The sequence below is a fragment of the Trichomonas vaginalis genome, chromosome III (assembly GCF_026262505.1).
Source record: "Trichomonas vaginalis G3 chromosome III, whole genome shotgun sequence".
Lineage (NCBI taxonomy): Eukaryota > Parabasalia > Trichomonadida > Trichomonadidae > Trichomonas > Trichomonas vaginalis.
The window spans coordinates 21,601,631-21,616,846 of NC_067205.1; the positions used below are offsets into that span (position 1 = coordinate 21,601,631).

Genomic DNA, 15,216 nt, shown 5'->3' on the forward strand with positions numbered 1-15,216 from the left:
CTCTGGAACTGGTTCAGTTCTTTCTTCTCTTCTTCTACTTTCTTTTCTTTCTTTTCTTTCTTCTTCTTTTCTGGTGGAGTTATGTCAAATTTCTCCGAACCATATTTCATGTAAAAGTTCTTTGTCCTTAATAGCTCATCTATTCTGTTTTTCTATTTCATCTTCAAGAACAGCGCATGTGTCTTCTTGCATTCTAAGAACTTTTGTTGGACTTCATCTTTCCAATCGCGTCATCTCTGTCAACAAGTCTGTCATTGACAAAGTTTTAAGACTGCTCTGCTTTAATGTTTTATGGTTACTTTTCATATTCCCAGAAACAGAACTTTAGAACAAATTTCACCTTTCTTGTTTACACTATGTTAAGATTTTATGGTCGGACAGATGTTTTGCTGTCGAAAAGCTTTCTCGAATATAGACTAGCGAAATCGCTAGGTGATCCACTATTTCCCTACAAAAGATAACAAATTTTAATTTTTCTACAAAAATAGTGTTAGAAAAGAAAGTTTGCTGACATTGACAGAATTTGAGAATGTTATTAAATCAAAGACACAAGGTGAAATTGAGAAAAAATGCTCAGATAAAGCCTATACATGACAAGTTCTTATTTGCTTCAGAATGGATTATATAACAGGTTCTAATTGCACCGCCTGGGTCGGGTAGACTTTATCCTTCTCTCCATTATATATTTCTCATATTTCAATGTCAAATACAAGAAATTCATATGGAATATTCCATTTTATTGGTTTAGTAATTGGATCCATAAGTGGTTTTCGTATTGCAATATCTCCACATTGGAAAATTTTCTCATACGTTTATGCAGCCATCTCAATCATACAATCCATTCTTACTATCTTCATTCCTAACATGACTCCCGAAACTTCCGAAGAATTACAAGCTCCAAGAAACGTTAAACTTTGGTTCCATACAGCTGCATTAACGTTACTTCCATTTTTGTCTGGATTAAATGCAGTACCTAGGTACTGTGCTCCAATAGTACATGATCATTCAGTTGTTGATCAGGTTAACATAGTTAACATTGTTTTTTATGTATTAACGTTGATAACAATTATAACAATCATATTTACGATTTATTTCTTTGGATTAAGGAAGCATTGGATAGTTTCCTCTATTTTTGTATTAGTTTTCTTAATAATTGTTACAATATTAAATTTCATGAACAAATCTAACATATTTAGATTTATAATGGGAGATCTTTTTAATATAAGTATGAACTTGGGTTTAAGCAGCGTTGGCCTCTCTCTTATTTGTCAATTTTCAGATAATCTTATTTTCTTTTCTCAAATTCTTAACATTGTTTGCGAGTCTTTGATTGACACTATCCATATATTTCTCTTCAGTAAGATTTGGCTCATCATTTTTATTGTTTTTGGCATATTTACAATTGTATATGGCTTTACATTGTTCCCAGAACTAAAGAACATACAGGAAGAAGAAAAATCAAAGTCAGACAATCTGAATACTCCAATTATTTAAACAATTTTTTTAGCGAATTTATTAGATTTTTTTAGATTTTTTTTATCAAAATTTTTCATTAATGAAACAATACATTCTATTTAAAGCGGTTTTAAGATTTTTCTCAATTTTTCAATATGGATCCAATGTCAGAAAAATGTATCGTTGTCAAATTTGACAATTATGGGAATCTTATTGAATAAGCAATTATATTATGTAGGAGTTGTATTCGTTGGATCAGCATTAAGTGCGATTGCAAATTGGAAGAGTGTTCCTATAATTTTTCTTTCAGGCCTCTCACTGAGTCAATATATTTTAGCTGCTATAGTTTTACCAATAACCATCATCACACTTGTTTCCTCTATATTTACTTACAGGAAATTCGGAACAAAATTTATTTTAATTGCTGCAGGTATTTCAAATTCAATCGCTCTTGTATCAAAAGCTTCAATATCTAAGTATAACGTTTTTGCTGCTTTTGTTGTCATTGCCTTTCAATTGATAGCCGCAAATATCCATTTATTGATGAATCCTTTGTACATTTCGCATATTTCGCCAGAAAATACAAGAGATTCATACGGAATCCTTCATTTTGTTGGTATTATATTTGGAACATATATCGGAAACCATACATTATACACATCTCACAGGAAAATTTTTTTATACGTTTTTGCATCCATTTCTTTGATCCAAAGTATACTTATTTGGTTTATTCCGAACATAACTCCTGAAATAACAGCAAGATCAAACGCTTCTAAAGAGAAAAAATACATTTTTCATTCAATTCTCTTAATTTTAGCTCCATTAATAATCATTGTTGAGATAGTCATATCAAATGCAACCCCAGAACACATATCTTCTTACAAAATAATCCAAGTTAATAATATTCTTCAAATAATTATTAGTATTATTCTCATTTCTATTGCTTTTTCAATTTATTTCTTTGGATTAAGAATACATTGGATAATTTCATCCGCCTTTTCCTTGATTTTCCTGATAATTTGTTCAATTTTAGCTTTCACGGGCAAACGAAACATGTTTAGCTATGGAGTAGCAAGTGGTAACACTATAAGTCTATTCTTAGGTCTTAACAGTGTAGGATTATCATTGATTTGTCAATTTTCAGATAATTTAATTTTCTTCTCTCAAATATTATATTCAATTTGTTCTGAAATAACACAAATAATTTATATTTATAGTCGAAGCAAAATTTGGCTTATTGTTTTCGTAATCTTCGATATTCTCTTCATTATTTATGGAATAGTTCTGTTCCCAGATTTAAAGGCAAACAAGGAGAAAGAAAAATATGAATTAGATGCTATGACTACTCCAATAATTTGATTTTTAATAAATACTAAATCATTTTAAATATAATTAAATATTTTTTTGATCAATAAGTACAATTTATGTATGCTTTGATTCAAGTGCGTGAATATCAATAGTATAAATACAATAAAATATAAAATAACAACTATATAACTTGTCTATTTGGAAGATATGGGGATATCCAACGATGCATCATGGAGTGAAATATATTGCTTTATTGAGGAATCAAGCAAGTATTACCCTTGGACAGTACTAAATGAAATGTATACAGAGGAATTGTTGAGTTCCTAAGAAATAATAATTCATCAAACTTTCTTATATATATAATAATTTGTTATTGGAAGACTTAATTTGACAGAATGAAGTTTTTTTACGGAAACTTTGATGGAGACCTTCATTAATTTGAAGGAATGAAATCAAATTTCATCAGTATGACAATAATTTCTGACGAACAATACTAATAAATTAACGATATTGAACGAATATCAAACGCCAGAAACTAAAATTTTAAAATTTTTACTTAATAATTTTGACGAAATCATATTAATCTTGTTAAATCTACATAAACTTTACAATACAAATGTATGTCACTACATATCAATGATATGTTTTATCTTTTTGACAACAAAATTTCCGAACTCAAGAAAAATGAACGAATTACGTAAACGAAAATGTCTAATATTACATTATTAAGTGAATCTAAATCGATATTTCACAATAATACTCGTAATATGGATGAATATTTTGAAAATTCAAAAGATAATTTTTCTGAAAGAAATGAAAAAAAAATCAAATTAAAATATAATTACAAATATGAAAATGATAAGAAAAATTTACTTGCAGGTGATGAATTTAGAATTGAACTTACAGAACCAACTAAGAAAACGATTCCAGATAAAAACAATGTTTGGGTTGTTTATTATACTGTATATAATCCTCCAGGTAATTCTGTGGAGATAAAATTTTATATTGATTCAGAATTAAAAAGAACAAAAAATACTAATCCAATTGCTAGAACATTTGATTCAGATGTATCGATTTATATTTCCGATTTAGATTATGGTGATCACATATTAACTGCACAAGCTAAGAGTGATAATCAATTAACTAATATTGATTCTGTTGTAAACGAAAACGATAAAAACGGTTTGACAGTAAAGTGACACTTTACATGGCAAAAATAGAGCCTTACTTTTGAGATACTTGAGATTGAAACTGAATCTTATGAGGCGGTGATCTTGAATCACTACCTCATAAGGTTCAGTTTCATATAAAATTTGTTGCAATTTGTTATTCTTTTGCAATTATTTCTTATAAGATTTTACATCTTTTAGCGGGGAATGTTTGTTATCATGTATATATTATAAATATCTACACGATAACGAACATTCCTCGCTAAATTGCTGAGAAACTTTGAGGAAATGTCGAACAATTTCCTCAAAGTTTCTCAGATTTATATAGATCACTAGAGTCCCCTAGGCACTGATTCTGGTTCAGTACCTAGGAGGCTCTAGTTCTTTAACGAACTGATAAAATGTTTTTAAATTTTTGGATATTGCTACCTGTGAAGCACTGACTTCAAGTCAGTACCTCACAGGTAGCAATTACATTGAAAGATGGGAGAAACTTTGTCCGAATGTTAAACTATTCGGACAAAGTTTCTCCCATTTGTAGTGGAGATGGAAGGCTTTGAGGTATATTGTATTAATATATACCCCAAAGCCTTCCATCTCCACTTGAAAGTGTCCAAACTTTGGGTTAATAGTTTGCAATTAACCCAAAGTTTGGACACTTTCTAGAAGGAATTGGAGGGTAAGAGATATACATTCATATGGTATATCTCTTACCCTCCAATTCCTTCTTAAAATGGGAGAAACTTTGTCCGAATGTTAAACTATTCGGACAAAGTTTCTCCCATTTTAAGAAGGAATTGGAGGCTATGAGATACTGATGAAATGTCAGTAACTCATGGCTTCCAATTCCTTCCTAAAACTCATAAAAGTGGACATTACATGCATATAAAATTTGACATGTAAAGTCCACTTTTTGCGAGCGGGGATTTGACGGAGTCAAATCCCCTTTTTCGTTTACGAGACCTCAATAAAAAAATATCTCAAAGATTAATAGTTAATTTAGGGTTTCCCAGCTATCTAGAGGGAATTGTTCCTTATGATGTATATATTTATAATGTATGCATCATAAGGAACAATTCCCTCCTTAAAACGAGAAAACTTGTTCAGTGATGGCCAGAGGCGTTCAATTTTGCCATTTTGACGTGGCATGTATGGAGCTGATTTTCTGATTTGAATGTCATAAGTACTCAAAAATTTTGTGAACTCTCCCTCATTTTCTTTTCCGTTATCTGACCAGAAACAGAAAGGTGCTCCATATTTTTGAACTGTTGCAATTGCCACTTTTGAAGTTTCTGTTGAACTTTTGTTACGAAGCAATTTCAATGCTAACAAATAACGACTTTTGTCATCAATTATTCCATAAACCGGTAAAGTTTCTGGTTCTTTCAAAAAATGAATATCCACATGCCAGATTGGATTTGGAAGAATTGCTTCATAATCCACATAATATGCTTTTGGATTACTTTTATCTTTTTCTTTGTAAATTCCCAGAAATTTTGCTGCCTTAATAACTGCATTGTAACTGATTTGAAATTGTTTTGGATTCATATTGAGAGTCCAATACAATTTTTGAACCCCACATTTGTAATTTTCATAAGAATTCTGAACCTTCAAAATTAATTTTGCAAATTACCTCAGACTTTTCAGAGGATTGAGTGGCAACTCAATCCTCTGAAATAGTCTGTGGTAATTTTTAGTCTCTACACTATTTCAATATAAGCTCCATTTTTAAACAGTTTTTAAAAATCGAGCATTGAAAAGTGTGATGAGACTCTGGAGTTAATTCCTCTTGTGGAGGACCACTTTTAATTTTTGGTGTACCACAGATTTCTTTGAATGCTTTTTTGAGAGTATTTCTTGAAATTTGTTTGAAAATTGTAACATTTTGATAAGAATATGGAACTTTTTTCAAAACTGTTGCGTATGTTAACTCACCATAAGGATGTCAATTCGGAAAATTGTTTTCATTTTAGGAGAATATAATTTTCCTTTTGGAAAATTTAAAAAGTGAGACGCGCAGGATTCGAACTTTTTTAAAAGTTGATTTAAATATATTCTAGTGTGATTTCTAAGGATAATATCATATTTAAAATAAGAATATACTAGTTTAGGTGGTATTAATTTTTTCGATAAATTTGAGAATATGTACGTTTAGGGCATCAAAAGTGTCAATTCGCTCAGCGAAAGCAGAGCTAGCTTCGTTCTCGAAAGAATAAGGAAGGAGTGAAAGAGAGTGATACAGATGTTGACACATTCATATCATTTCAACAAATTTTGATCAAATTGAAATGCAATGAAATTCAATTCAATTCATATCCTTCAGTGAGTACATTGATATCCTTCTGCATCACAATGATAACTCGTGCATCAATAGCTCTACAACTAACTCAGAAAAAACAAGATTTTTCCTTCCAGCTTACAGCTTTTAAAAAGTTTCGATGATAAAAATCACTCTACTCTTGTTTATCGATATGTTGTGATAGTAGGTAAACGTATTCTTATCGATATTAATAAAAATATTTTTACGAAAATCTGAACCAATTACAGAGTTATTCATAAAGTTTATGATAACTGTAATTACTTCATCTTTGTTTTATATTTGAATAAACAATTTAATTTAATTTGCATAATTTTTTTTAGTTGAAAGACAGGAAACTTAGTTGAGTTTGTATTATTTTTATCGTTCAATTCATTGTATATGTGAGTGATCCAGATATTTAAGATATTTAGAAAAAATTTATTAATTTGATTAACAAATTTTAATCAAAATAGCAAAAATCTATTTGATAGCTGTAAGCAAATAATAATTTCTATTTTAACCAAAATCACTTATTTTCATCTAAACGTATAAAATTGTCAATTTTATGAGAATAAATTTAAAATCTCATGAATGAAATATAAAGGAGAGTAATATTTTTCAATTTTCTTTTTTTCTTTCTCTCAAATATTTTCTATTGGGAATTTTCTTGTTATCAAAAAATAATTTTAATATTTGTTTATTTCATTACATACAATAAAATTTTAAAAACTCTATTTCTTCACAAGAAAATTTTTTTCCTTCATATGAAGAAACATTTTGTTCTCCATTTGATGCTGAGTCTAAATCTCGATTTTTGAATTTTCTTCTTTCCAAATTTCTTTTTTCCAAATTAGAAGTTTAATTCAAATTTTCAATAGTTTATATATTTTCTCAAACCGTCTTAGATTTTCTCACTTTTTAGGGATTTTCTCTCAAAATATACAAAAATAGTAATACCAATACATGTGTCTAATATACTTTAAAACCATCGTGATAAAATTCAAAAACGAAGAGATCTTCTCTCCAAATTTTTTTCAAAATCAAAAAAATGAGATAAAAAATACGTTTGGAAAATTCATTTTTAGCATTTTAGGAATTTTCTCACTTTTCTTCCAAATTGACATCCATACTCACCACTTTCAAGTTTTTCATACATATATCTAGGGCTGTACAAGATTTAAAAAACATTGCCGGGTTACCGTAGAGGCCTAAAAAAATCGCGCCTCGGCGGCAAGCCGCCTCGGCATTAAGAATGCGCATCTAAATTTTTATATGTCCTTCTTTCTTTTATTTTTCCCTTCCCTTTCTTTTCTTTTTCTTTTTTTCCCTCCTCTTGCTCTCATTTACCTTTTTTTCCTTTTCTCATCATTTTTCAAAATTTAAAATTTTTATCAAAAATCTTGCCTATAAAAGCAGACTATGGAACCTTTTAATGCCTCTTAATCAATATTATACAGCATAAAGCATATTAAATGAAAGTAATTACGTATAAATTTATTTTATTATCTTATTTATTAATTCTTTAGCATGTATTGTTTAATATTAACTTTTCTGTACATTAAATATTTCTCCAAAGTATGAATGCCTTGTAACGAAACGAAAACTTAATTTTATGTTGAATATTTGTCACAAACATTAGATTATTAAAATATATGTTGGATATCCCTTAGTATGAGACTTCATGACTCTTGTTGTCTAACGTGAGCTTTGGATTGCAAGCTCTGTGGTTAACGAACATAAATTAATTGTAAAGTTTTCAAAAATTTTCATCGTTTCTATCAGCATCTATTTTTCCTTTAAAATAATATATTTGTATGAATACAATATTTAGTAATTTTTTTATTTCCCATAATTTCATTCAAAATTTCAGAAAAAATTAATTTCTATTCAATATTATTTCAGCTTCAAAACACTTCATTCTTATAGATGTTGATTCACTAAAGTGTGATTCTATTTATATGAGGTAGGGGCATGAGGCTCGGCAAGTCTTATTGCTTTTTACCTCAATTTAGGTATTAAATAATTATAATGATTCATAGTGGCCGCTGCTGACTGGCCATCAGCAGTCCCCTGGCCAAGATTAATATAATTATTTAATACTTATCCAGTTTTACATCAATAACAACAAAGCTAATCAATCATCATTCAGAAATGCGGGAAATTACTACTAATATTAAAGATTGATAGACATTAGGCTGGCCACCTTCTGTCTAATATCTTTACGAATAAAAATAATACTTTTTAAAACAAATTATTTAATAAATTTTATTAAAAAACAAAATCAAATATCAAATTGATCATCATTCAACTTGATGAAGAAGCGGCATGCTACATATTCTTCTTTGCATGATTCGTTCATTGAATTTCTTGTCTTTCGCAATTCAGATATTACACGTTCTACATCTGCTTCACTGCACGAAAGTGACATCATCCTTTTTCCAATTGGTCTTATTGCTTTTAGTTGCTTTATGCCATTCATGTACCAAAACTTGCCATCATTTTGAGCAAGATGATGACCATTTATAAGATGGGAATCATCTTGCTCTATGAAGAAATCGTAAGCATCACTCAATTCCTTGGCTCTATCGTCTTTATTGATCGTTGGATCAACTGTTGATTCGGCAATTGCTCTTTGTCTGAGGATTGTTATCATGAATGTGTATAGATCTTTTATCTCTTCATCTACAACATCCCAGACCAAGGAATTCCTCGAACCATCGGCATTTGTTTCGGCTGCATGATCGTCGTTAAGCATTTGTTCCTCTTCTGCTTGCTGGATCTCTTCATCATGCTCGGCTACCTCGTCAACACGTTCTGTTCGTTCTTCTTCAAGGATTTCGCCGAGTTTCTCAAATGTGATCTCGCGATTGATGATCCTCAGGGAAGGAATCGTTGGGACTTGCACATCTTTCAACTGCATTATAGGTGGATAGCTTGTCTTTCCTCCAAAACCCTTCTTGTCTCTGATGATCTTCCTTGCTAACGGTGTAAAGCCGAAAGCAAACCGAAGCAAATCAATTCTACCATATTCTTTCATATCATTTTTGAATATTGTAGTGATTGATCGGAGAATCTCTTCACCATCTGGCGTTAATCTTCCTGCCATTTCATCCAACATCCCTTGGCACTGTTGTATCATCAGGAATGCATAAGCACCCATGGACTTGTTGGATTCCAGCCATAATTGAAGTTGCTTTAATGGCTTGAATATCATTAAAGCATCTTTAAAGAGTGGAGGAATTCCATCACGTGTCCATTGTAACTGTTCACGTGTAGCTCTGGAAAGGGATAGTGGAAGATCTCCACTTCTTAAAGCAGTATTAATTGTTTCCAGATTATCAAAGATGAAAAACAGAGTATCATATATGTAGAGCCAGCGAGTTTCCGGGATTGATGGAACCCTGATCTTGTATCTCGCTCTCATATCGTGATTCTTAAAGATAATGATAATCTGGTGAACTCTATTCATCAGTTCATTCAACAATGGACATTGCTTACGTGCGTGGACAATAGCATTGTTCAAGACGTGGTTAAGGCAACGAATGTACACGGTTTGTAAGCCAGGGAAAAGGGCTCCTTCTGGCCTCCAGTGGCAGAGTCCTTTAACCTGGGCTGGCAAACCATCTCCGACTACTCCAGCTACGTGGTTTTTATTAACCTTAAGAGAATCAAACCACGTATGGTAGTCCTCGTATGTCCAATTAGTCGAAATTGTTGTGTCGAAGAATTGGTGGCGATCTGTTTTGCCTGGATTGCACACACAAGAGAATAGACCATGACGGCTGCCGTGTGTTCCGCAGTCCAGGGAAATTGAGAAGATGCGGAATTCCTCGCAGAACTTTAGGCCCCGAGAGGAGTCTGTTTTGCCTAAAGTAATCAATGCCTCTCTGACACCGCGCCGTGTGAACTCAATGTCTGGGATTGTAAAGTTGATGCCCTGTTCGCGATTGACTTTATTTTTAAGCCATTTGGCGAAGCTCTCTAGGAAGCTTTTAAATGCTGGCTTCATTGTGGCATAAAGGCTTATATCTAGGCTCGCAATAAGCCTGGCAATGATCTCTTCTAACGAAGGATCATTACCAGAGCCAACTGCTTGCTGAGTATTCTCAACTTGGTGCTCAGCAGGAACGTAGTTGGGCATTGGGAGTAAAAATTTGCACTTATGATCTTTAAAATCATTTTTCCTGCTTTTTTTAATGCATCGCACGAACTGCCCTTGAACTAATGTTTCACTACATTCGGCACAGTATGTAAAGAGCCTTCCTTTGTCTGATTGATTAGGCTCATTCTCATAATAGCCGATCGTAGTGAAAATTTTTTTCCACACTTTGTTTCCAATGTTTCAGGAGTTGGTGGATATTTCGTCTTCTTAAATGGAATCCACTCATCATATACATGAGGATCCCATGCAGTCATAATAAAAATAAAGCTTTTTGAATATATTCAATTTTTAAATGATATTTTCACGGGTTAAATATAAAATAAAGAATAAGATGTAAATTATTAAAATAATTAATTTTAAATTTTGAACCCGTGATAAATATTTTTTTGCATTGTTATTAATAATGAAAAATAAAGCTTATTTCAATGAGAATTGTTCTGCAAATTTATTTCACTTTTGACCTCACTTTTTCCGTAATTCAATTTTTTACTTTTAATATTTTAGATCTTCATAATATCATTTGAAAAATTAACCATATAAAAAAATCAAGTTATCAATTCACTTTTTCCGTAATTCAAAAATCAAAAATATAAATAATATATCTTTTTATCAAATATTATTATTATATTCTATGAAAAATGAGGTCCGGAAATTTTGCGGATTCCCGTAACTCAATTTTACGGAAAAAGTGCAGTAAACTATTCAAAATACGGAAAAATTGGTGTAAACTAATGATTTTACGGTAAAATCACGGAAAGTCCCGGAAGAATATATGTGCCTATATGAAATTATACAAAAATGAATCAAACGCATTTTAAAAGATTGTTCTTGTATTATAAATGCTATTCGCAGATTTATTAGTTGAAGAAAATTACCAAATTTTTGCCGATTTACAAAAAATGATTTACAAAGCATATTTTTATAAGGCTTAAAAAATCTTTAAAATGTGACCGGTGACGGAAATCCATGGTAACCAACCGCGGTTCCCGTTTGGAATGCCATACATATATCTTACCCATTCATTTGGAATACGAGGTCTCGAGTTTTCGTTCATTTTTTTTACTTTACAAAACTGTTTATTTTTCAGAATTTTTAAATTTGAAAAAATCCATTCTATATCTGATAAATAATATATTATTTTTCAATCAAAATATTTTGATTATCATCTCAAAAGTGTTCTCAAACCTAGTTTTTCTTATTTTGGATAATCTTAATATTTATATTATTATAAACTAATTGAACACCATATGTTTTTGTATACTTTTACAAAAAAATTGATAGATTTGTGATACTTTCCCCGACGATAGAATTGAATAGCTTACATTTTGACAGAACTTAATATGGAACAGTACAAGGCTAGTTTATCGGTACAAGGCTCTTGAAATGACTTTAATGGTTAAAAATTTCTGTAATCAAACGGTTGTTTTGAATTTCGGAAATTCAAGAACTTGCCTTTATCAAATGATAATGGGGATACAACAGAGTTTTTCAGAATATTACAACACAATTGAGTCTAAAGATAAAAGTGAGAACGAAACTATATCAGAAAGTAATTGCAATTATTACATTCATGATGCAATATTTTCTTTCCATTATCAAAAAACAGCAATTTATCTTGATCCCAACAGCAAAGTATTACTAGAAACATGCACATTTTACAATAATAGCTCCATAAAAAATAGCGGATCATTCTATATCTTAAACTCTGACTGTGTTTTAGTTCATATTTGTATATTACTCTCATCAGTTAATTCAAGGGGTTATTCTGGATGTGGATATTGCATTAATTCAGCTCAAAATGGTAACGGCATAAGTTTTTCATATGGATGTTCAGTTTCACAATGCAGTGGAATCAGTGCTTCTCTTTATCATTTGAGAGGAGATATCAAAGTAAGTAACATAAATACATCTTATCATGAAATTACTCAAAATGCTGCATATTCAATTCAACAACTAACAGGAACAGGAATTATTAATTTCACAACAGCATCAAATACATCTTCTTCAGAACTAAGCGGAATTAGAAATTCTGGTAAATTTAATATTACAAAATGTAATTATTTAAACAATGAATATACAGGAGATGGTGCAATAATTGATTGTTCTATTTCAACTACATATTCAAGTTGTTCATTCATAGGAAATAAAGGAAAATATTTATTTTCATATAAACCAACTATTGATAATTGTTACTTTAATAATAATGATGTCAGTCAAACTACAAAAAGTGATAATACAAATACATTTATTTCAATTGATTCATTAGATTCATTTATATCTCATTATTCAACATATTATTGTATTGCTGCAAAAAATCCTCAAAAACAATCGAATACAGAAGGAATCAGATCATTTAAGAATTCAAGAGCTAGACATATAAGACGTTGAACATATTACTGAAAACATTTATAAAACATCATTTTGTGTGTATATAGATATAACTTTAAAGTAGCAAAATGCTATTAAATAACTCTGACTTTTCCTTTACGCGCAAAAATAGCGAGTTCTTTCGGAGATTTTTACTCAAATTAGATCTGAAAAAGGAAAGTCGCTTCATAAGGAAAATTATACATGGCACGATGGATGTAAATTATTGAATGATTGAAGCTCTTTTTTGCAGCTCCATTATTATATGGATTTTATCACTTTTGTGCCCAGTATGTCATGGATAAATGTATTATACAAAATAGATTTAGGAAATTCCCTAATAATTTACAAAAATAGAAAAGAATATTGAATCATAAGGAAAGAACTCTGTATAAACAATTTATGAGACGTTTGTCTTCACAGCAACATAATTACAATTCATATATTATCACTTTTCCTTCATGGATATTAATGAATCATGATGATCTGAATATATGTGTTCAATATTAAACATTTACCATACACTTTCACAGTTAGTGAATGCTTAAAAATCATTGGTATTGAAAAATAGCTGGAATTTCATAGTTATTTAGCAGATTTGAACAAAAAATACATTTACAAAGTGCTAAGTTTTAAACAATCAATAAAAGATTTTAGATTAGATGAAATATCATAAGTCGTTTCTTTTTTTCATCTGGATAATAAAATTGATAAATTTTTTCTAATTAAAAGATAAAGATGTATTTAAAGTAGTACAAAATTAACTTTTATATTAAAGCATGCTTATTATTAACGTTTTAAGTCTAAGTTTAGAGGAAATGAGTGGATTATTTTGCAAGTTAAATTTTTTCGATAAAATTAACATGAAAAATCACCTTTTGTCTAAGAGAAATAATAACGATGTGCAAATATTTTTGAGAATAATACGAGAAATTTGTTTGAATTTAAAATATGCAATAAAAGGGGATATATGTATGAGTATTCCAATTTCATTTTGTTAGAGTTGATTTATGATTCCATTTCTATCGATTTTTATTCTTGTTTTAGGGACTTTATGATGATAACCAAATTGATTTGGTTATCATAGAAAAGAGTACATTGTCATACCTAGAATTAAGTATGTTTGGGGCTGATTTATTGGGGTAAGAAAGTTTATAATACGTGAACTGTAATTTCCTCATCGAAGAGATCATATTAATTCGATATTTGATTATTACAAAAAGTGACATCATACGAATTTTGTACTAATTATCGGATTTAAAAGTTTAGGATGCTTCTCTTCAAATTATGTTCTCGATAAAAGTATTCAAAAGCAAATTTAAGAGTGAACTTTGTGAACTTAAATTTCAAAGTCCTTCAATATTTCAAAGAGTTTTGATTATATTTTGTGGCCATCTACTCCTCAAAATTGAGACTTGTTTTCCCATTTCATTCTTATAATATTTTGTTTTAATTAATTCCACAAATATTGTAGTTCATGGTAGTTTAAATTTGTTGGAGTTTAAGGTGAATGTCATGTATTATAGATTTGCAAATTATTAATGGAATACAACAAAGTTTTTCTGATTATTATACAGTTGAGTCTATCAATAAAACAGAGAACGAAACTATATCGGGAAATGGTAACTATTACATTCATGATGCAGTGTTTTCTTTCCATTATCAAAAAACAGCAATTTACCTTAATTCCAGCAGCAAAGTATTACTCGAAACATGCACATTTTACAATAACGGCTCCACAAAAAGTGGTGGGTCATTCTACATCAAGGAATCTGAATCTGTTTTAGTTCAAATTTGTTGTTATAATTCAGTAACTAGTGAATGGGGTGGTGCATATTACATTGAAACAGTTGTTAATAGTAACAACAAAAACTACGCATTTGAATGCTCAGTTTCGCAATGTAGAGGAAACATTGCTTCTCTTTATCATTTGAGAGGAGATATCAAAGTAAGTAATATAAATTCATCTTATCATGAATTTCCTGCATATGCTGGTTACTTAATTCATTCTCCAAAAGAAACTGGAATTATTAATTTCACAACAGCATCGAATACATCATCTACAGGTTTTTATGGTGGAATAGGAAATACTGGTAATTTTAACATTATAAAATGTAATTTTTTAAAGGAATAATTAATTGTTATGGTTCAAAAATATATTCAAGTTGTTCATTCATAGGAAATAAAGGAAACTATTTATTTTGGCATAAACCAAATATCGATAATTGTTACTTTAATAATAATGATGTCAATGGATCTGTAAATGATGATCCTTCAATTACATTTGATTCAATTGAACCATTGGATTCATTTATATCTCATTATTATTGTCCTTATAAAAATATTGATTCTAAAAAACATTCAAATACTGAAGGAATCATCTCATTTAGGAATCCAAGATTTAGGAATCGAAGGCGTTGAACTTATTGATAAAAATATTTATAAAACATCATTTT

General features: G+C 30.1%; 2 protein-coding genes across 2 annotated transcripts, besides 5 other annotated features; one reads left to right on the forward strand and one right to left on the reverse strand.

Moving 5' to 3' along the window:
- Positions 1-665: part of a mobile genetic element that runs on past the window's edge.
- Positions 666-3,908: 3,243 nt separating this feature from the next.
- Positions 3,909-4,894: a mobile genetic element.
- A 42-nt stretch (positions 4,895-4,936) lies between these two features.
- Positions 4,937-5,022: a mobile genetic element.
- A 2,370-nt stretch (positions 5,023-7,392) lies between these two features.
- Positions 7,393-11,396: a mobile genetic element.
- On the reverse strand, positions 8,914-9,919 carry TVAGG3_0739520 (ribonuclease H-like family; the record flags this gene model as incomplete). The annotated part of the gene is made up of 1 exon (XM_051244821.1): positions 8,914-9,919. A coding segment is annotated over one exon (1,006 nt), but the record flags the coding sequence as incomplete, so codon positions are not given.
- Positions 11,397-11,700: 304 nt separating the features above from the next.
- Positions 11,701-11,741: a mobile genetic element.
- A 2,436-nt stretch (positions 11,742-14,177) lies between these two features.
- On the forward strand, positions 14,178-15,213 carry TVAGG3_0739540 (uncharacterized protein; the record flags this gene model as incomplete). The annotated part of the gene is made up of 1 exon (XM_001320954.1): positions 14,271-14,894. The coding sequence occupies one exon, from the start codon at positions 14,271-14,273 to the stop codon at positions 14,892-14,894; it is 624 nt and encodes a 207-aa protein (XP_001320989.1).
- Positions 15,214-15,216: the final 3 nt, after the last annotated feature.